This window comes from Chiloscyllium plagiosum, chromosome 15 (genome assembly GCF_004010195.1).
Source record: "Chiloscyllium plagiosum isolate BGI_BamShark_2017 chromosome 15, ASM401019v2, whole genome shotgun sequence".
In the NCBI taxonomy this organism is placed as follows: domain Eukaryota; kingdom Metazoa; phylum Chordata; class Chondrichthyes; order Orectolobiformes; family Hemiscylliidae; genus Chiloscyllium; species Chiloscyllium plagiosum.
This window is the reverse complement of record NC_057724.1, coordinates 6,114,540-6,135,422: the sequence shown is the minus strand read 5'-3', so window position 1 is coordinate 6,135,422 and position 20,883 is coordinate 6,114,540. Positions and strand designations below refer to the sequence as shown.

Sequence of the window (20,883 nt, the reverse complement as noted above, 5' to 3'; positions counted from 1 at the left end):
AGCTCCGTGTTACCCTTTGCATCCACAAGCAGAGTCTGCCGAGGAACCTTGACAGGTTAAGTGAGTGGGCAAAACTTGGCAGTTGGAAGGTAATATGAAAAAATGTAAAGTTAAGCACTTTGGCAGAAAGAATAGAGGAGGTAAATATTATTTAAATAGGGAAAGACAGTGTTCGGCGACAGAGCTGAGGGATTTGGGAGTCCTTGTGCATGAATCGCAAAAAGCTAGCATCTAAGTTCAGCAAGTAAAGCAGCAGAGGCAGTGCAGAGAAGGGACTGCCTTAAGGAGACGTTGGGCCTTTACTCATTGAAATTCAGAAGAATGAGAGCTGACCATATTGAAACACATAAAATTCTTAGAGGGCATGACAGGGTAGATGTGGACAGGTTGTTTCCCTTCGTGGGAGAGGTAAAGACTGGAGGACACAATCCCACAATAAGGGGTTTCACTTTTAAGATAGAGATGAGGAGGAATTTCTTCTCTTTGTGAGTGGTGAATCTGTTGAAATCTTTACCCCAGAGGATTGTCGTGGTGAAGTCATTAAATACATTCAAAGTAGAGATCAACAGATTTTCAATCAGTAAGTGAATCAAGGGTTATGGAGAAAAGGCAGGAATTGAAGATTATCAGCCATGATCTCTGGATTAGGAAAGATGGATTAGGCTCAAAGGGCCAAATAGACTAGTGTTGCTTCTTTGCTTTATGGTCTCTTCCCAGCTCATCTGGCCCTACTTCCAATCCATTTTGAAAATGGAAAGTACCGGCGGTAGTTTTTAAAGGTCAGATTTGTGAAGCTAAGAATCCTCCTGCCTCTGGGTCCCTAACCACGGGATGAAAATCAAACCTGAAGTCTGCAGAAGATAAAGGGGATGGAACCACATTACCACGAGGTCTGTAGCATGACAGACAAATAGAATAGGGGCTACAGACAGAGGAAAGCTCTGCACAGAGGAAGAGATTACTCCCCAGAATATAATACCTGAAATCCAAATGGAAATTCAGAAGAAACCTCCCCAGAGAATGGAGAGAATGTGGAACTCACTATCACAGGGTAGAGGATAGTGTTGGCACTTCAGGGGAAAGCTACATAATAAGATGGAGGACACACAGAAACAGAAATTGTGGAGAAATCCAGCAGGTCTGGCAGCATCAGTGGAGAGAAAAACAGAATTAACATTTTCAGAACGCAAGAAGTTTCTCCTGGAACAGAGTGTTCCAGACCTGTTGAGATTCCCCACCATTTTCTGTCTTTGTCTCAGATCTCCAGCATCCACAGTTCTTTTTTTTATTTATTTGTTTGAGGGAGATGGGCACAGAGGATTAACATAAATTAAGAATAGTCAGAAGGAGGCTGAGGTGTAGCAGAAACACAAGTAGGCGATGCCAAATATCCAATGTAAATAATTGAACATTTGTCCTGTTATGAACCTTAAAGGCTGAAGAGGAATTAGCCATTCATTCCAAGCCACAGCACATAGTGAGTGAAAAATCATCGAGCTGCCCTCAAGGCAATTAGCAGAGAAGAATTTGTGACCTCTGATCAAGGTAAAGAGAGTAAACCAAGCTGAACTGAGAAGTTGGATGTCTCGAAAGATTCTAGATAATCTTTGGAATTGAAAAGCAAATGGCTTTCAGTCACAGAGCTGCTGCGGCAGTATAAGCAAAAGCAAGCATCCATCTTCTCACAGCTCAATTGAAGGATTCATGCCAAGACAATACCCACTGTGCCAGCAACGCATTTAGAGTTCCTTTACAATGTATTGAAATATACAACAGCAAGTCAACAGGGAGGTAAAGGTATAAGTCATGTTGGAATTCCTCCAGGATTCACTAAAACCTCTTGCGTTTTGGCATGTCACCAGACATGTAGACTGACCGGCAATCCTTAACTCCCTTTCATTAATCCTGAACATTGTTCCATTAGATCCATGGAGGCAGCAATTTTGTCAGCTCTGATGTAAGTGGATTCTGCACACAGGGATGAATTTTCTGGCCTGTTTTCTTTAGTCCACACGGCATGTTATTAATGAAGCCATGACATTTTTCTGATAAGAGATTTAAAGTAGGTATTACTTTGACACAGGAGAATCACAAAACAGAAAGCAAGAATTAATCATGAAAGGTGACTCCAATCTTTATGACTGAATAAAATATTGCCTTCTCTGACAGTGCAACGGTCCCTCAGTTCCCCTTTGATGATGGAGAAAGTGAGGTCTGCAGATGCTGGAGATCAAAGTTGAAACTTTATTGCTGGAACAGCACAGCAGGTCAGGCAGCATCCAGGGAACAGGAGATTCGACGTTTCGGGCACAGGCCGAAGAAGGGCCTGTGCCCGAAACGTCGAATCTCCTGTTCCCTGGATGCTGCCTGACCTGCTGTGCTGTTCCAGCAATAAAGTTTCAACTCCCCTTTGATGATGACAGGCAATGGGCACCACATTATTCAACAAAACTCTTAATGGAATTGTTCCTGAGAATGTGAGAGATATACTTCTTATAAAACATATTTTAACACTATATTGCTTAATTAACTTCGGCCTCACAATGTACCTTCAATGATTGAACTCGGCAATTGTATTGGACTCAATACCTTTCCCAAATCATCGAGTTTAGATAAATGCAACTAGCATTTGCTGCTTAAATGAAAATATTCACAAAATCAAAATGGCCGGACAGAAAAATGTGGTTGGGTATTAAAAAGTCATGTTCACATCCAGCAAGTCGACTCAACTCTTGAGCTTGGAAGCTCAAACATTGATGTCACAGAGGATCAGCAGGTTATGCCATAATGTAAACCTGTCGCAGTCATCATGTGTTCAGGATAAATGGGATCAGCTGAGATCCCCATTGCCCAGTGTGCAAAGCAAGATTTCATTTAATCCTTCTGCAAGGTCTGCTTTTGCTCCAATTCCAATTGTCATTGAATGGCTACTGGATTCCTAACTGGAACAAGCACAGCAGCCATGTGAGCACATTCTAATCATGTCTCAGTCAATCTTCAATCAGGCACTTGGGGCTTCTTTTGATTATGTAACAGAATATTTAGCTGTGATCCTAGCTATTGCTTAGCAACCTTGGTCCTGCTTTGGAAGCATGGGTGGCACGGTGGCTCAGTGGTTAGCACTGCTGCCTCACATTGACAGGGTTGGAGGCTCAATGCCAGCCCTGGGCACCTGTCTGCGTGGTTACTCCGGTTTCCTCTCACAGTCCAAAGATGTGTAGGTCAGGTGAATTGCCCATAGTGTTAGCTGCATTAGTCAGAGGGGGGTGGGTTGCTGGTCGGAGGACGGAAGGGCTTATTTCCACATTGTAGGGAATCTAATCTAATTCCCTGGTCACATGTGAGCAGATTGTACTGGTCTCTTTAGACTACTTCATGAGAAATTAAATAATCAGTAGCTTGCTCTTTCTTGTATTTTCCTCTATTAATTCACCAATCTGGGAAACAGAGTCGGGTGAGGCACGATCCAAGTGAGTAGGAGATGAGGATTTGATAATGTCACTTGCTTACTTGTAGGAAAGATATTTTCCGAATCAACCTACTCAGAGATGCCTTGAGCAGGTGGGATTTGAATCTGAACCTCCTGGTACAGGTCTAGGGACAATACCACTGTGCTGCAAGACCCCTACACTGGCAGCTATAACGTAAGTAGTCATCAGATTGAAATGAATGTACAATCTTGTAATTTAAATTAATCTGTAAGGTCACTAGTTGTTAATTCACAGGAAATCAAGTGTAATAGCTATTTGATTAAGTGGTAAATGATGTGAGCTCAAAGCCGATTAAATAATTGCAAGTTGTTTGATTCTCAAATCATATATTGTCTTATTTAAGCGATGTCAGCACTGCTGATAAGGCAAGCATTTAATGTTTATCTGGGTAAGGCTTTTGAGGTTCAGTGATACTGTCACTATCTCAGAATCAGAAAGTCTAGGTTCAAGTCCCACAATGTCATAGTACGACTGCATGAATACGTTTAAAAATGAACAATGTAATACTCATCTAACTGCCCTTGAGAACATACTTAATGAATCCCACAGGCCCTAGTTATTGTACCCCATTGTACTGGACCGTGGTGGCGAAGACCTGTGTTATTGAGCTATTGCAGTCAATGTGGTGAATCTTCCCAGAGTCTCATTAGGGAGGGAGTTCCTGGATTTTGACCTGGTGAAGGGATGGTTGTATATTTTTGAGTCAGGACAGTATATGGCTTGGAGCGGAACTTTTGTGCTGCTGCCAGTGTGTGCTGGTGGTGATGAGAGTGTATGTTTAATGTGGTAAATTGGCATGGATAGAGGATTGGCGAAAGGAATCTTTTTCAGGATGGCAGCCGATGACTAGTGGAGTTCCGCAAGGAATTGTGTTGGGACCACAACTATTCCGATTATACATTAACAATCTGGATGAAGGAACTGAGGGCATTGTTGTTAAGTTTGCACATGACACAAAGATGGGGTGGAGGGGCAGGTAGTGTTGAGGAAGCAGGGAGGCTGCAGAAGGACTTGGACATGCTGGGCAAGCAGGCAAAGAATTGGGCAATTGTGAAAGTGTGAGGTTATGCACTTTGAGAGGAAGAAGAGGCATAGACAATTTTCTAAACAAGGAAAGACTTCAGAAATCTGAAGCACAAAGAGATTTGGGAGTCCTGGTGCAGGGTTCTATTAAGGTTAACATTCAGGTTCAGTTGGTGGTTGGAAAGGCAAATGCAATGTTAGCATTCATTTCAAGCGGGCTAGAATACAAGAGCAGGGATGTACTGCTGAGGTTGTATAAGACTCTGGTCAGACCACATTTTAAATATTGTGAGCAGTTTTACAAGCCTCCAGAGGAGGTTTACAAGAATGCTCCCAGAGATGAAGGGCTTGTCATATGAGGAGTGCTTGAGGACTCTGGATCTGTACTCAGTAGAATTTCTAAGGATGAAGGAGGATCTGATTGAAACTTACAGAATACTGAGAGGCCTGGATAGAGTGGATGTGGAGAAGATGTTTCCATTAGGAGGAGAGACTAGGATCACAGCCTCAGAGCGAAGGGGCAACCCTTTCGAACTGGCTGCTGTGGTGGCCAAATCATTGAGTGTATTTAAGACAGAGATAGATAGGTCCTTAATTGGTAAAGGTTACAGGGAGAAGACAGGAGAATGGGTTTGAGAAACGTATCAGCCACGACTGAACAGCAGAGCAGATGTGATGTGTTGAATGGCTTCATCCTAATCCTATACATTATGACATTATGGTCTCAATTAGGTGGCAATCAAGTGGACTGCTTTGGCCTGGATAGTATCAAACATCTGTTGGAGTTATCCTCATCTTAATAACTGGAGAGTATTCCATCATTGTGCCATTTTGGGCAGTTTGGAACACAATTCCCTTCGGCTGTATGGCAGAACAATCCGGAATATATCATAAGGGGAAGAAACAGGCTGTTTGGATTCTGAAGAAGGGGTCTGAGTAAGGGTCACCAAATCCAAAACATTAACTCTGATTTCTCTACACAGATGCTGCCAGACTTGCTGAGATTTTCCAGCAATTTCTGTTTTTGTCTTGTAGGTTTCAAGGAAAGAATTGATTTGTCTAAAGCCCAGGAACAGTTGCGCGCAATTACATTACTCAGTGTTGCCTGGAGAGCACCAACCAGCATGAAGGATACAGAGGAATGAATCTGCAGGGTAATTACAAAGAGAGATCAGTATCATAGGGTAGTTCAATGTGATCTTTAATTACACTAATATAGGTTGGGATACTGGTAGTGAAAGGGGCATTGAGGGATGTTCCTGGACAGTGTACACTCCCTAAGCTCAGGAGAGGTGCCAAAAGAATGGACAATTGCAAACATTACATATTTGTTCATAAAAGGTTTTAGGAATAAGCAATTACAGACTGATCAATTTAATTTCAGTGGTGGGGAAGTTTCGTGATAAAGTTGCCCAAGCTAGAGTTGGAAGTTGAATGGGAAAAGCTGGACTGATTAGGAAGAGTCAGCATGAATATCGAAGGATATCTATTTAACTTTCTGTAGCTATCTGAAGAACTAACACAAAGGCCAGATGATGGTAACATTGCTGATACGGCATTACGTGGACTTTCAGAAGGCATCAATACTTGTGCCACATAATAGACTTAGAATCATAGAATTCCCACAGTTTGGAAGCTAGCTATTTGGCCCATCACATTCATACCTAACCTCTGAAGAGCATCCCACCCAGACCCATCACCCTACCAAACCCGTGTAACACAGCATTTCCGATGGCTAATCCACCTAGCCTGTCTCCTGCCCTGAAACAGATATACACAGAAACACACACATATATCCTTGGAAACTATGGGCAGGTATAATGGCTAATTCACCCTAACCTGCACATCTTTGGATGGTGGGACAAAACCAGAGCACCCAGAGGAAACCCACACAGACACAGGGAGATTGTACAAATTCCACACAGACAGTCAACCAAGGCTAGAATCAAACCTGGGTCCTTGGCATCTGTGAGGCAACAGAGCCATAGTGCTGACCATCTTGCGAGAAATGTTTTAGCACATTGAATAAAAAGGACAATAGTAATATGGATACAAAATTGGCTGAGAATTAGGAAACAGAATGTGGTGGTCTGTGTGTGCTTTGGGGGCTGGAGAAAGGTTTGAAGTGATATTCAGCAAGGTCATTATTGGGACCCTTGCTTTTTCTGTTATGCATCACCAGAAACAGAAAATAGGTGCAGGATTTGCAAGTGCTTTTGCTGCGTGTTTAACCTAAGCTGGGTGCCAGGAGATAACATCAGAGCCCAGAAAACATGAAGAGATGGATAGGACTAGAATAGAAAATGGCAAGTTAATAAGTGAGTTCAGCATAGGAGGGATAATAGTGAAATCTGAGTTAGGGGTGACAGTGCATGAATGTGGATAATAAAATTGATGTGTTATAGGCTCAGATTGTCAAGTGGAAATATCATATTGCAACTATCACAGAGACCTGACACAAAGAAGAGTCAGACTGGGTATTAACTGTTTCTTGATATAAGATGTGCAGTAAAGATAAGAAAAGTGGAAGGGTAGGAGCATTGATTAAAGAGGACATTGCAGTGCTGGGGAGAGAGAATATAACTTAGAGAACAGTGAGAGTTGGATAATTTATGTTGTCACTGGAAAAGAACAAAGAAGCATCAAGAGTAAGAATGATTAACTGTGAGAAGTCAACTTTAATGGGATAAGATTGGATCTGACCAAGTTCAATTGGATTTGAATCTTGGCAGGCAAATCTGTAACTCAACAATGAGCTGCCTTCAAAGAAAACAGAGTTCCAGCGACACTCTCCCGTGAACAGGAAAGATAGTGCCAACATCCCTGAATGACAAAGGAATACCGATTTAGGATGAAGAAAAAGCATGCACTACAGATGTTATTTGGATAATACCGAGAACCAGACTGAGTATAAAAGGTTTGGAGGGAATTGAAAAGGAATTAAGAAAAAAAAAGGCAATATGGGAGAGATTAGTGGGTAACATTAAAGGGAATACAAACAGTTTCTACAAGCAAGTAAACAATAATGGAAAAATAAGACTAAGCAGGGATCACTAAGAGAACTTATACATGGAGGGAGGGGACAAGATTGAGGGATGAAATCAATCCTTTACATCCTTCTTTACCAAGATAGATGCTGCTGCATAGGTCAAGGTGAATAAGGAGGGAGTTCAGATACATGATGGCTTTATAAATGATGAAGTAACTCCACAAAGGCAGGTATCCTGTCACCAAGTCATCCTTTATTGATGTGAGGCCACTCCAGCTCCTTCAGAGCCATCTCTCAGAGTGAGCAGAGCCTCTGACACACCTGATTATATGTGACAGTCAGGCCTCCCTGATTGGACCAGGTTAACAGCCCCAATCAGGGAACTCATATTCTAATAGGTCCATCTGGCTGACCTCGTTGCAAGCACTACAATTGATGAGCAGGAAATATTGGTTAGGTTGACTTAAGTTCAGGCATCAAGACCCATTAAATGTATTCAAGGATGCTGATGGAAGTAACATGGAAATTGTAGAGACACCGGCTATACTTCTGTAGGCTCTCGTTGATTCAGGGATGGCCCCCAGAAAAGAGGAGAATTGCAAATGTAGCAACCTCAAAAAGAATCTAAATGTAAGTCCAGCTACTACAGGCCAATCAATTTAACTTCAGTGATTGGTAAGCTTCTCAAAGCCCAATAATTTGAGACATGATTAATTGTCACTCCAACAGATACACTGATATTAGGTGAATTCAGCACAGATTTGTTGAGGGCAAATTGGTTTAACTGAGGTTTTTATGATAACAGATAGTTGATGAGGGTAATGTTGATACAGTGCACGTGAACTTCCAGAATTGTTTGCTAAAATGCTGACTTTTGAGCTAAATTGAATCTTATGGAATAAAAGATGTAGTATGGATTTGAAATTGGCTGATTGACAAAAGACAGAGGTGGTGAACAGTTGTTTTCTGAACTGGAGGAAGTTTGTGATTGTGTTTCAAAGACCCCTGTCCTTCCTGTTCTTAGAATTCCTACAGTATGGAAACAGGCCTTTGGCCCAACAAGTTTACACCTACCCTCTGAAGAGTAACTCATCTCAACCCATTCCCCAACATTTACCCCTGACTAATGCACCTATCCTGTACATCCCTGAACACTATGTGACAATTTAGCTTGGCCAACTCACCTATTCTGCACATCGTTGGATTGTGGGAGGAAACCAGAGCACCGGGAGGAAACCCGTGCAGACACAGGGAGAATGTGCAAACTCCATGCAGATAGTCGCCCGAGGCTGGAATCGAACCCAGATTCCTGGCGCTGTGAGGCAACAGTGCTAAGCACTGAGCCACAATGCTGCCCATAGTGTATATAATTGACCAAGAGATGGTGCTGAATGGTCATAACTTCAGATCACCTACGATCATATCAAACTTTTAAATTCTGCATTTTTTTATTAACAGAGGATGGATACAGATAAAATGACTGTGGATGTAAATCCAGTGGCTGTCTGAAGATGAACTCTGGATGTCCCATTTACTTCTATAAAAGAAACTTCAAAGGGCAAAATACACCACTAACTAATTTGTAATAATTGTCTCAGACTCTGAACTTGATGGTAAAAGAAAAGGGCAGCAATCAGAATGAGAGACCCATTTACAAATTTCCTTCCAAGAATACACAGTAATGGAGCTAAAAGCAAGCCTCAACCTTGGTTTAGATCAGTAGTCTCATATGCGAGAATGTGGTTCTAGTGTGAGCGAGGGTCAAGTGGCTTTGAGAATAGTCATTAAGCATCCCTGCACTGTAGGTAAAGAAAGGGAATAAGTCACTCTAATTGCCGTCATTCTTGAAAAGAACCAGGACAAAGGAATTTCCATAAACCCCAAGGCCGAGAATCTTGATTCACTCTTAACTATGAGTGTTCATTCTCTGGTATTCTATCGAATTTTCATGAGCAAATCAAAGAAATAGATCTATACATCTTTGAATAACTATCTTACTTTGCACTCACTTTTCATTTCTAATCTGTGTGGACATGTTACTTCTTTTCACATTTTGTAACCAATAAACTCATGTTTTGTTAACTAAAAAAAGCCTAGTGAAATTGGCTCCTTTTAAAGTATAAATTCACTTGGATCTTGGAGAACAGTATCAACAAAAGAGGGGATCATTTTGAACCATCGCAAGATGGGATGGGTGACTGAAGAAGGGAAACACTTTCTCACACAAGAGCTTGATAATTTGTGGTTTCTCATCTTGTGGTGCAGACCTTGGGGTACAGGTTCATCATTCCTTGTAAGTGGAGTCACAGGTAAACAGGCTGGTGAAGAAGGTGGTTGGTATGCTTGCCTTTATTGGTCAATGCATTTAGTATAGACAATGGGATGTTATGTTGCAGCTGTACAGGTTAAAACACTTTTGGAATACTATATGCAATTTTGGTCTCCCTGCTATAGGAAAGATGTTAAACTTGAAAGGATTCAGAAAAGATTTATAAGGATGCTGCTGAGACTAGAGAGTTTGAGCTATAGGGAAAGGCTGTATAGGCTGGGGCTATTTTCCCTGGAGCATCAGAGGCTGAGGAGTGACCATCTAGAGGATTATAACATCATGAGGGGTATGGATAGGGTAAATAGCCAAGGTCCTTCTCTCAGGGTGGGGGAGTCCAAAACTAGAGGGCATAGGTTTAAAGTGAGAGAGGAAAGATGTAAAAAGAATCTGAGGGGTAGGTTTTCCATGCAGATGTGTGTATGGCATGAGCTGCCAAAGGGAGTGGAGGAGACTGGTACACTTGCAACATTTAAAAGGCATCTGGATGGGTACATGAATAGGAAGGGTTCAGAGGGATATGGGCCAAATGCTGGTAAATAGGACAAAATCAATTCAGGATATCTGGTTGGTATGGATAAGTTGGACCAAAGGATCTGTTTCCATATTGTACAACTCTATGAGTGTGATTATCTGGAGCCAAAATAAATTAGAGAACCTTCCTTGGGCTCTGGTTATAACAATGTAAAATTTGCAAATATCACAAAACTTGGAGCTATTGTGAAGGGTAGAGAGATTTGCTTCAAACTTCAGAGAATATAGGCGAGTTGGTGAAATGGATGGCAAATGGCAGATGAAAGTTAGTGCAGAAAGAAATGAGGACTCATACATTTAGAAAGGTTTTGGACAGAATTCTAGATGGGGTGTAGGAGCAGAGTGACTCAGGTGTACATATCTGAAAATCATTGGAGGTTATAAGACATGTTCAGAGTGGTTAATAAAGTTTATGTTACCCTGGGATTTATCAATAGGTGCACACAGTAAAAGCAAGTTCTTGTATAAAACCCTGCTTTGGCCTCAACTATTGTATCTAGCTCTGTCTTTCATACTTTAAAAAAAAGGGGAGAGATTTATTCATTCAGTCTTGGAATGTGGGCATTGCTGGCTCAACTTGCATTTATTTCTCATTCCTATTGCCCTTAAAAAGCTGCTTTCTTGAACCGTTGCACCCCGTGGACTACAGACGCATCCAAAGTTCTATTAGGGAAAGAGTTCCAGGATTTTGAACTGTATATGGTGGTTTTCCCACATTTCAGCTGCCTCTTTCCTCCAAGATGGTGCAGAAAATATCCACACAAATGATTCCTGGAATGAAGAACTTTAAGTAGATTGTCTTTTCTGGTGAAAAGATGTCAGGAGGAAATTTGATAGAGACAGTCCAAATCTTCAGTCGAGAGTATGGTGCTGGAAAAGCACAGAAGGTCAGGTAGCATCCGAGGAGCTGGAGAATCGATGCTTGGGCTTATATGCCCTAAACGTCAATTCTCCTGCTCCTCAGATGCTGCCTGACCTACTGTGCTTTTCCAGCACCACTCTCTTGACTCTGATCTCCAGCATCTGCAGTCCCCACTTATTCTAAATCTTTAGACAACTGCACAGATTTGGGAGAGACAAATTGCTTGAAATTGTTGGAAGAATCAAGTACAAGAGGGTACAGGTGGAAGGTAATTTGTAAAGAAAGCAATAGAGACATTCATACCCTATGATCCTGCAGTTCCATTCAAGAAGGTAACTGTTGATATGTCTGGAGACTCAGTTTTAATTTCCTGTCAGTCTCTAGAATCCTAGACTCACTTATCAATCAAGATTCTGTCTAAATCCACCCAGAGTACTCTCCACAGCTCACTGGGTTAAATCCATAATAAATCTGAGAAATCTGAGATAGAAATGCCCGTTATGATTTTATAAACCTCTATAAAGTCACTCCTCAGCCTCTAATGCTCCAGGGAAAATAGTCCCAATCTATTCAGTCTCTCTCGAGAGCTCAAACCTTCCTACCCTGGCAACATCCTTGTAAATCTTTTCTGAACCCTTTTGAGTTTCAGGAAAAGGTTAAGGATTTAACTGAAGTAGTTGCGGTCTCATAACAGCTCCACAAACATCCCCATCCTCAATGATGGTGGAACCCAGCACAACATTGCAAAAGATAAAGCTGTCACACTTGGAACAATCTTCAGTCAGAAGTGCCAAGTGGATGATTCATCTCTGCCTCCTCCACAAGTCTGCAGAATCACAGATGTCAGTCTTCAGCTAATTCGATTCTCCATTGATGTCAGAAAACAATTAGAATCATTGGATACTGCGAAGGCTATTCGACCTGACAACATGACAGCAGGGGATGCTGGGTGAAATTCAGAAGGCGCAGACGAAATTTATCCCAGGGAGGAAGGATCATACTGAGGTTAGGATGTGGCAAAAGGGATGTCAGGGACAGCATAAAAGCAAAAGACTAAGCATACAAAGGTTAATGGGAAGCCAAAGAACTGGGAAGCCTTTAAAAACTCAGCAGAGGGTAACTAAAACAGCAAGAAATGGGAGAAGATGAAATACAAGAATAAGCTAGCTCGTAATATAAAAGAAGATTGCAAGAATTTTTTTTAAATATCCAAAAAATAGGAGCGAGGCAGGAGCATACACTGGATTGCTGGAAAAATGAGGCTGGAAAAGTGGGAATAGAAGCAAAGAAATGGCGGATGAACTGAACAAGTATTTTGCATCAGTCTTCATGGTGGAAGACACAAGCAGCATACCAGAGCTACAAGAAGATCAAGGGGCAGAGATTAGTGTAGTGGCCATCACTAAGGAGAAGGTGGTGGGGAAGCTGAAAAGTCTGAAGTTGGGTAAATCATCCAGAACAGATGGACTACACCCCAGAGTTTCTGAAGGAGATAGCTGAGGAGATTGTGGAGGCATTGGTGGTGATCTTTCAGGAATCACTGAAGTCAGGGAGGATCCCAGAGGACTGGAAAATAGCTACTATAACACTCCTTTTTATGAAGGGAGAGAGGCAGAAGACAGAAAACTAGAGGCACATTCGTCTGACCTCAGTCATTGGTAAGATTGTAGAGTCCGTTATTAAGGATGAGATTGTGAAGTACTTGGAAATGCATGGTAAAATAGGGCTGAGTTAACACAGGTTCATTAAGGGGAGGTCATGCCTGACAAATATGTTAGAATTCTTTGAGGAGGTATTGAGCAAGTTAGATAAAAGAGAGCCAGTGATATGAACTATTTGGATTTCAGGGAGGCCTTTGAGAAGGTGCCACACTGGAGGCTGCTAAATAGGATAAGACCCTAAATAGGACCAAGCTGGAAAAAGGATTGGCTGACTGGCAGAAGGCAGACAGCAGGGATAAAGGGGTCTTTTTCAGGATGGCAGCTGGAGGAGTTGCGAAGGGGTCATTGCTGGAGGGAAAACTATTCACGGTTTACATTAACAATCTGGATGAAGGGCATTGTGGCTAAGGTGCAGATGATACAAAGGTAGGTGGAGAAACAGATTGTGCTGAGCAAGGGAGGGGAGGCCGCAGAACGACTTGGACAGGCAAGCAAGTTGGGCAAAAAAGTGGCAGATGGAACACAAGGTGTGAAAATATGAGATTATGTACTTTGGTAGAAAGGATAGAGGCTCAGACTATCTTCTAAATGGAGAAAGACTTCAGAAATCTGAAGCTCAAAGAGACTTGGGAGTCCTAGTTCAGGAGTCCCTGAAGATTAACATGCAGGCTCAGTTGGCATTTTGAAGGGTCTAGAATACAAAAGCAGAGAGATACTGCTGAAGCTATGTATTGCTTTGATCAGACCACATTTGGAATATTGTGAGTAGTTTTGGGCCCCATATCTAAGGAAAAATGTGCTGGCATAGAGGGGGGGGGGGGTCCAGAGGAGGTTCACAAGACTGATCCCAGGGATGAAGGGCTTGTCTTATGGAGGAGCAGTTGAGGATTCTGGGTCTGTATTTGATGGAGTCTATAAGGAAGAGAGGGGAATTTGATTGAAACTTACGAAATACTGAGAGGCTGGGATAGAATGGACATGGAGAAGATTTTATCCAATAGTAGGAGAGACTAGTACCCAAGGGCACAGCATCAGAGTGAAGGGACAACTTTTTAGACCTGCGATGAGGACCAACTTCTTCAGTCACTAAGATTGATGGAGTAGCAGATAGTGAAGGGGACTGTCAGAGAATACAGCAGATTATAAATAGATTGGAGAGTTGGACAAAGAAATGGGAGATGGAGTTCAATCCAGGCGAATGCGAGGTGATGCATTTTGGAAGATCCATTTGAGAGTGAACTATACGGTAAATGGAAAGGTCTTGGGCAAAATTGATGTACAGAGAGATCTGGGTGTTCAGGTCAATTGTACCCTGAAGGTGGAAACGCAGGTCGATAGAGGGATCAAGAAGGCATACAACATGCTTTCCTTCATCGGATGAGGTATTGAGTACAAGAGTTAGCAGGTCATGTTACAGTTGTGTAAGACTTTGGTTCGGCCACATTTGCAATCCTGCGTATAGTCCTGGTCACCACATTACCAAAAGGATGTGGATATTTTGGAGAGGGTGCAGAGTAAGTACACCAGGATGTTGCTTGGTATGGAGGGCTCTAACTATGAAGAGAGGTTGAATGGATTAGGATTATTTTCATTAGAAGGACAGAGGTTGTGGGGTGTCATGATTGAGGTCTACAAAATCATGAGAGATATAGACAGGGTGGATAGCAAGAAGCTTTTTCCCAGAGTGGGGGACTCAATTACTAGGGGTCATGAGTTCAAAATGGATTAGGATTATTTTCATTAGAAGGACAGAGGTTGTGGGATGTCGTGATTGAGGTCTACAAAATCATGAGAGATATAGACAGGGTGGATAGCAAGAAGCTTTTTCCCAGAGTGGGGGACTCAATTACTAGGGGTCATGAGTTCAAGGTGAGAGGGGATAAGTTTAAGGGAGATACGCGCGGAAAGTACTCTACACAGAGGGTGGTGGGTGCGTTACCAGCAGGGGTAGTTAGAGGTGGGCATGATGGCATCATTTAAGATGTATCTAGACAGATACTTGAATAGGCATGGACAGAGGGATGCAGATCCTTGGAAAATAGGTGACAGGTTTAGATAGAGGATCTGGATCAGTGCAGGCTTGGAGGGCCGAAAGGCCTGTTCCTGTGCTGTAATTTTCTTTGTTCTTTGTTCAGAGAGTGGTTAATCTGTGGAACTCATTGTCACAGAGAGCTGTGGAGGCCAAGTAATTGAGTGCATTTAAGACAGAGAAAGATAGGTTATTGATCAGTGAGGAGATCAAGGGTTATAGCTAGAAGGCAGGATTATGTGATTGATAAACATATCAGCCATGATTGAATGGTATAGCAGACTCAATTAGATTAGATTCCCTACAGTGTGGAAACAGGCCCTTCGGCCCAACAAGTCCACACCAACCCACCGAAGCATAACCCACCCAGACCCATTCTCCTACATTTACCCCTTCACTAACACTACGGGCAATTTAGCATGGCCAATTCACCTGACCTGCATATTTTTGGATTGTGGGAGGAAACCGGAGCACCCGGAAGAAACCCACGCAGACACGGGGAGAATGTACAAACTGCACACAGACAGTCGTCTGAGGCGAGAATTGAACCCAGGTCTCTAACCACTGTGCCACTGTGCTGCCCACTGAATGGCCTAATTCTACTCCAATGTCTTATGGTCTGATGATCTAACATGCCAGCAATAGTACTGAAGAAAGGCTCCAAAAATTGCCATATCCATAGCCAAGCTGTTCCACTGCAGTTACAGCACTGGCATCTAGCCAACAATGTGGAAAATTGTCCATGTATGTCCTGTACACAAAAAGCAGGACAAATCCAAACCATCTAATTATCACCCCATCAGCCTCCTCTTGATCATCAGTAAAATGATGGAAGGTGTCAACAACAGTGCCATCAAGCAGAACCTTTTCAGCACTAACCTGCTCAATGATGCCCAGCTTGGGTTCAGGCAGGGCCACTTGGTTCCTGACCTCATTGCAGCCTTGATTCAATCATAGCTAAGAAGTCTGAATTTCAGAGATGAGGTCAGAGTGACAGCTCTTGACAGCAAGGCCACATTTGGCCAGTTGACCATTTAACCATATAACTATTTGAAGAAGCCCTGGCCAAACTGCAGTCAATGGGAATCAAGAGAAAACTCTCCACTGGTTGGAATCAAATCTGGCACACAGGAAAATGGTTGTGGTTGTCGGAGGTCAGTAATCTCAGCTCCAGGACATCTCTGCAGGTGTTCCTCAGGGTAATGTCATAGGCCTAGCCATCTTCAGCTGCTTCTTCATTGACCTTCCCACCATCAGAAGTGGGGATGCTCAATGATGATTGTACAATGTTCAGTGCTATTTGTGACTTCCCAGCTACTGAAGCAGTCCATGTTCAAATGTAGCAAGACCTGGACAACATACAGGTTTGGGCTATAAAATGGGGTTTCCTCTGGATGTTCAGGTTTCCTCCCACAGTCCAAAGATATGCAGGTTAGGTGGATTGGTCCTGCTAAATTGTCCTTGATGTCCAAGGATGTGTAGGTCGGGTGAATTAGTCATGGGAAATGCAGCATTGCAGGAATAAGATCGGAGGAGTTGGTCTGGGTAGGATGCTTTTCTGAGGGTTAGTCAGATCTTGATTGTCTGAATGGCCTGCTTTCACACTGAAGGCATTCTATGATTCTATAATACACATAAGGGCCAGGAAATACCATCTCCGAAAAAGAGAATCTAACCATCATTGAATTACCAGCTTTGGACATTCCTGGGGGTTACCATTGACCAGAAACTCAACTAGACTTGCCATATAAAAACCTGGTTACAAGAGCAGGCCAGAGTCTAGGAATATTGCAGTGAGTAATTCATTTTTTAACTCCCCAAAGCCTGTCCATCATACATAAGGCACAAGTCCGGAGTGTGATGGAATACTCCCCGCTTGTCTGATGACTGCAGCTCCAACAATACTCAAGAAATTTGACACCATCCAGAATAAAGAGGCTACCTGCTTCGCACCACATCCACAAACATTTACAATCTCCACCACTGACACAGATTTTCATTAGTGTGTGTTATCCTCAAAACTAACTTCCAAAACCATGACCATCTACAAGGACAAATGCAGCAAGTAGATGGGAACAATCCATCCACAATTTCCCCTCTCAGCCACTTGCCATTCTGACTGGGAATTATATCACTGTTCCTTCAGTATTGCTGGCTCAAAACCCTGGCACTCCCTCCACAATGGCATTGTGGATGTACCCACAGCACAAGTATTGCAGTGGTTCAAGAAGGCAGCTCACTACCAACTTCTCAAGGTAATCAGAAATATCAGCACAACCAGAAACACCCAAATCCCAGAAATAAATTTTTAGAAAGTCATATAAACAGACCTGTTAGCGCTTTGAGATCCTTTCTGCTGTCTGGGACTGACTGGATTTGTCTATATTCTCACACCCCTATCTCCATAGCCCTGCAAGTAGCTTCCTGCCTTTGGCGACCATTGGATTTTTTTTCAAAGCCATTGACTGTTCCTTTCCACCATCCTCACGGCCACTGTATTCAAGGCTATGTCCCCTGTTGCAGGGACGAGTTTTTCCTCACATGTCCCCATGCATCTCAGGTGCAAAACTTCACATCTGTGTGGCTTAGCTCTTGCATGATCAGTGAATGTGAACCATTGGCTGAGCAGCCATTCCAATATCCCTCACAAAGCAATGGTGTTAGCATGCCGAATACGGCAGTGACATCTGTGTCTGGAAGTCACTGCTGCACACAGGCCTCAGAGGTCCACCCAGCTGGGAGGAAAATTAGAGGGATCGCTGTTCTCAATATGTCCACGTTCAAAACTCTATCACAGGTCACTCTGTCCATACCTAGAATGGAGTCCTTATCAGCACACCCTACACCTTCTCACAAAATACATGACCTCATATGAAACAACTCCACAGAGGCTGGTATCCTGTCACCAAGTTAAATTTGAAAGGATGCAGGAAAGATTTGCAAGAATGTTGCCAGGATTGGAGAATTTCAGCTACAGGGAGAGGCTCAATCAGCCGGGGCTGTTTTCCCTGAAGCGTCGGAGGCTGAGGGAATGACCTTACAGAAGTTTATAAAATCATGAGGGATATGGATAGGGTGAATAGCCAAGGTCTTTCTCCATAACCAAAGTAGGGGAGTCCAAAACTAGAGAGCATAGGTTTAAGGTGAGAGGGAAAAGATTTAAAGGGGTCCTGAGGAGGAGAGGGTGGTGCATGTTTGGACTCCCCACCCCAGGGAAAAGACCTTGTCTACTTAACCTATCTATGCCCCTCACGATTTTATTAATCTCTATTAGGTCAGCTTCCGACACTCCAGGGAATATAGCCCCAGCCTATTCAACCTTTCCCTATAGCTCAAATCCTCCAAGTCTGGCAACATCTTGTAAACCTCGGAAACACCCTTTCAAGTTTTGCAACATCTTTCTTACAGCACGGAGACCAAGAGCACATCAAGACATGTACAAATCAGCAGAGAATTTGACCTCTGGCAGTTCATCACAACATTAACTCTAGCATCTGCATATCCAGTGACATTCAGTCAGTATTCTCTATCTGAGTAAGCAGAAGCTATAATAAGTATAGCAATCATGTGCCAGCCACTGCTCAACAAGGCTCATCTCACCTCCATGTCAGAATGTCAGAATCCTACATCAAGTCTTCAGTGTAGAATCTAGACTGACACAACAATGCAATTTTGAACAAGTGCCACATTGCCTGAAGTGCTGTCTTTCGGATGAGATGTTGAGATTCAGTCTTCCCTCTCACAGATGTAAAATCTTCCAAGGTACAGCTAGTTCTCTTATAAGTCCACAGTTGTGTTCCAGCAAAACCTTGCTTAATAGAAAATCACTTAATGTAAATAATGGGGCCGATGGTAAAAGTGGGGTTGGGGCAGACCAGCAAAAAACATCATTCACGACCGCTCAAACATCACCCAAAGTCTAACGCAAAGTATAGCACAGCCCAAATGAAGGTTGAAAACATATTTATTAATGAAACAAAAGCAAATTTAACACAGAACATTGAAAAATGTAATAAAGCTGCTCTCTGTGTAGTACCTCTCACAACAGGTTTCTCTGTCAGCAGCTGACATCACCGCATGTGTAGAATGGCACAGAGATTTTGGCGCTTGCGCAGAACAAAGCCTACAAACTAATCCTTGCTGGAATCATGCTATTGCAAACTGAGGTAAGTGTTCTCAAAAATGTTGTTCCCTAATTCTTCAGCAACGTTATCCCAGAACTACCTGTACTATTTTGAAGAAGAACAGAGAATTTCTCCCTGATGCTGTGGGGAATATTTATCCCTTAACCAACATCACCAAACAGATTATTTAATCACTTATCTCCTCGTTGTTTGGTGATTGCAAATTGGATGGCCTGTTTCTGGCATGACAACCATGACCATGTTTCATCAGTAACTAAGCAGCTGTGAAGTACTTGGGGAAGTGTTGAAGTTGTGAATGGTATGATATAAATACAAAACCTTCTTCCTATGCACAACACTTTCAAAAACAACTTGCGTTTGCAATTTCTGTGAGGTGTCCAGTCGAGATACAGTAGCATTCACATTCTGAAATTGGAAATTCAGAGTCTAAATTAATAATCTGACAGATTGGAGTCAAATCTTTCCACAGCAACATAACAATATGAAATCCATTAACAGACTGAACATGCAAGTATAACTTAACATAAAGTTTTCAAAGGGAATGTGTAGTAAGTTGGAGTTCTCCGACTGCTCTTCTGCTCGTTCAATATTTAACTTTATTTCCTGTGTTTATCAATATGTGGCTTGCTGCTTTTCTTTGCATAGAACCTGAGGGGAAATCTCAATTGAAATACCACTGAGTGATTGCAGTCTGACAATAACAGGCATAGATAATGCTGAAGTGTGCAGTAGCCATGAGAACACTATGTGGGTCTGTGTTCTCTTTACCATTGTTCTAGTTTAAAAGCTGTGACAAAGTCAAAGTCATTTGCAGCAAGTCACTAGATCACAACAAAGGAAAAACATAAAAGAGCATTGTCATATTCACCAGAATTCTCATCGATTCTCAACCAGCCTCTTTCTTCTTTATAATGAGAGATGGGCACGGCTGGTTATGCCAGAGTTTGTTGACCATCTCCAATCATCCATGGAAAGGTAATGATTCCTGAATAACTGTGGACCATCTGGTGTAGTAACTGACATTGTTTTTAGGGAGGGAATTCGAGGAGTGAGGTCCAGTGACTTCTGTCGTTCTATGTCAGGGTGATGTATGGCTTGGAAAGGGTGGTGATGTTCCCATGAATCAACCGCATTTGTCCTTCTAAATGGGTAGAGATGCCGAATTTGGAGAGTTTGCTCATTGCTGCAGTGCCTTTTGTAGATGATACACATTGCAGTGACTCTGTGTTGGGGATGGCGGAAGTGAATTGAACTGCCAAACAAATGATCTGCTTTATCTTGGTGGTGTTGAACTTCCTGTTGGAGCTGCACTTATGACAGGAAATGGGGAGTTTTCCATCGCTACCCTAACATTTTTCGATGGTGGTTTTGCAGAGTTGGGAGATGAGTTACCTGCCATTTTTACAGCCACAGTAGGTATTGCATTTCTTGTTACCAGTGTTTGGAGCTTCAGTGATAGTAGTACTGCTCAGTGTAAAAGCGAGATGATTGATTCATTCACGCCTGGCACTTCTGTAGCAAGAATGGTATTCTGTATTTATCAACACTAGGTTGAATGTTTTCCTCTCCTTGAAGAAATGGAACTGTTTCATTAGGTTAGATGTTTCAAATGGAACTGTGCAATCATTAGCAAACATCCCAACTTCACATCTTCCCGTGGAGGGAAGGGCCTGTTTCCACACTGTAAGAAATCTAGAAATATAAGAAATCTAGAAATCTAGAATTCTGAGACAGCTGAAGATGGTTGGTCCAGGTATGCTACCTTCAGGAACTCCTGCACTGAATTTCTGAGATAGGACAACTGTTATTGCCATGACCAAAAA

At 42.5% G+C, this 20,883-nt stretch overlaps 1 protein-coding gene across 1 annotated transcript in view; it reads right to left on the bottom strand.

Moving 5' to 3' along the window:
• Window positions 1-20,310, bottom strand: part of si:dkey-172j4.3 (diacylglycerol kinase eta) — a 268,396-nt gene extending 248,086 nt beyond the window's left edge. The window contains exon 1 of the mRNA XM_043704352.1: window positions 19,929-20,310. Coding sequence (XP_043560287.1) covers window positions 19,929-19,940 — 12 coding nt within the window. The 5' untranslated portion in view covers window positions 19,941-20,310. The remainder of the gene's footprint in view (window positions 1-19,928) is intronic.
• Window positions 20,311-20,883: the final 573 nt, after the last annotated feature.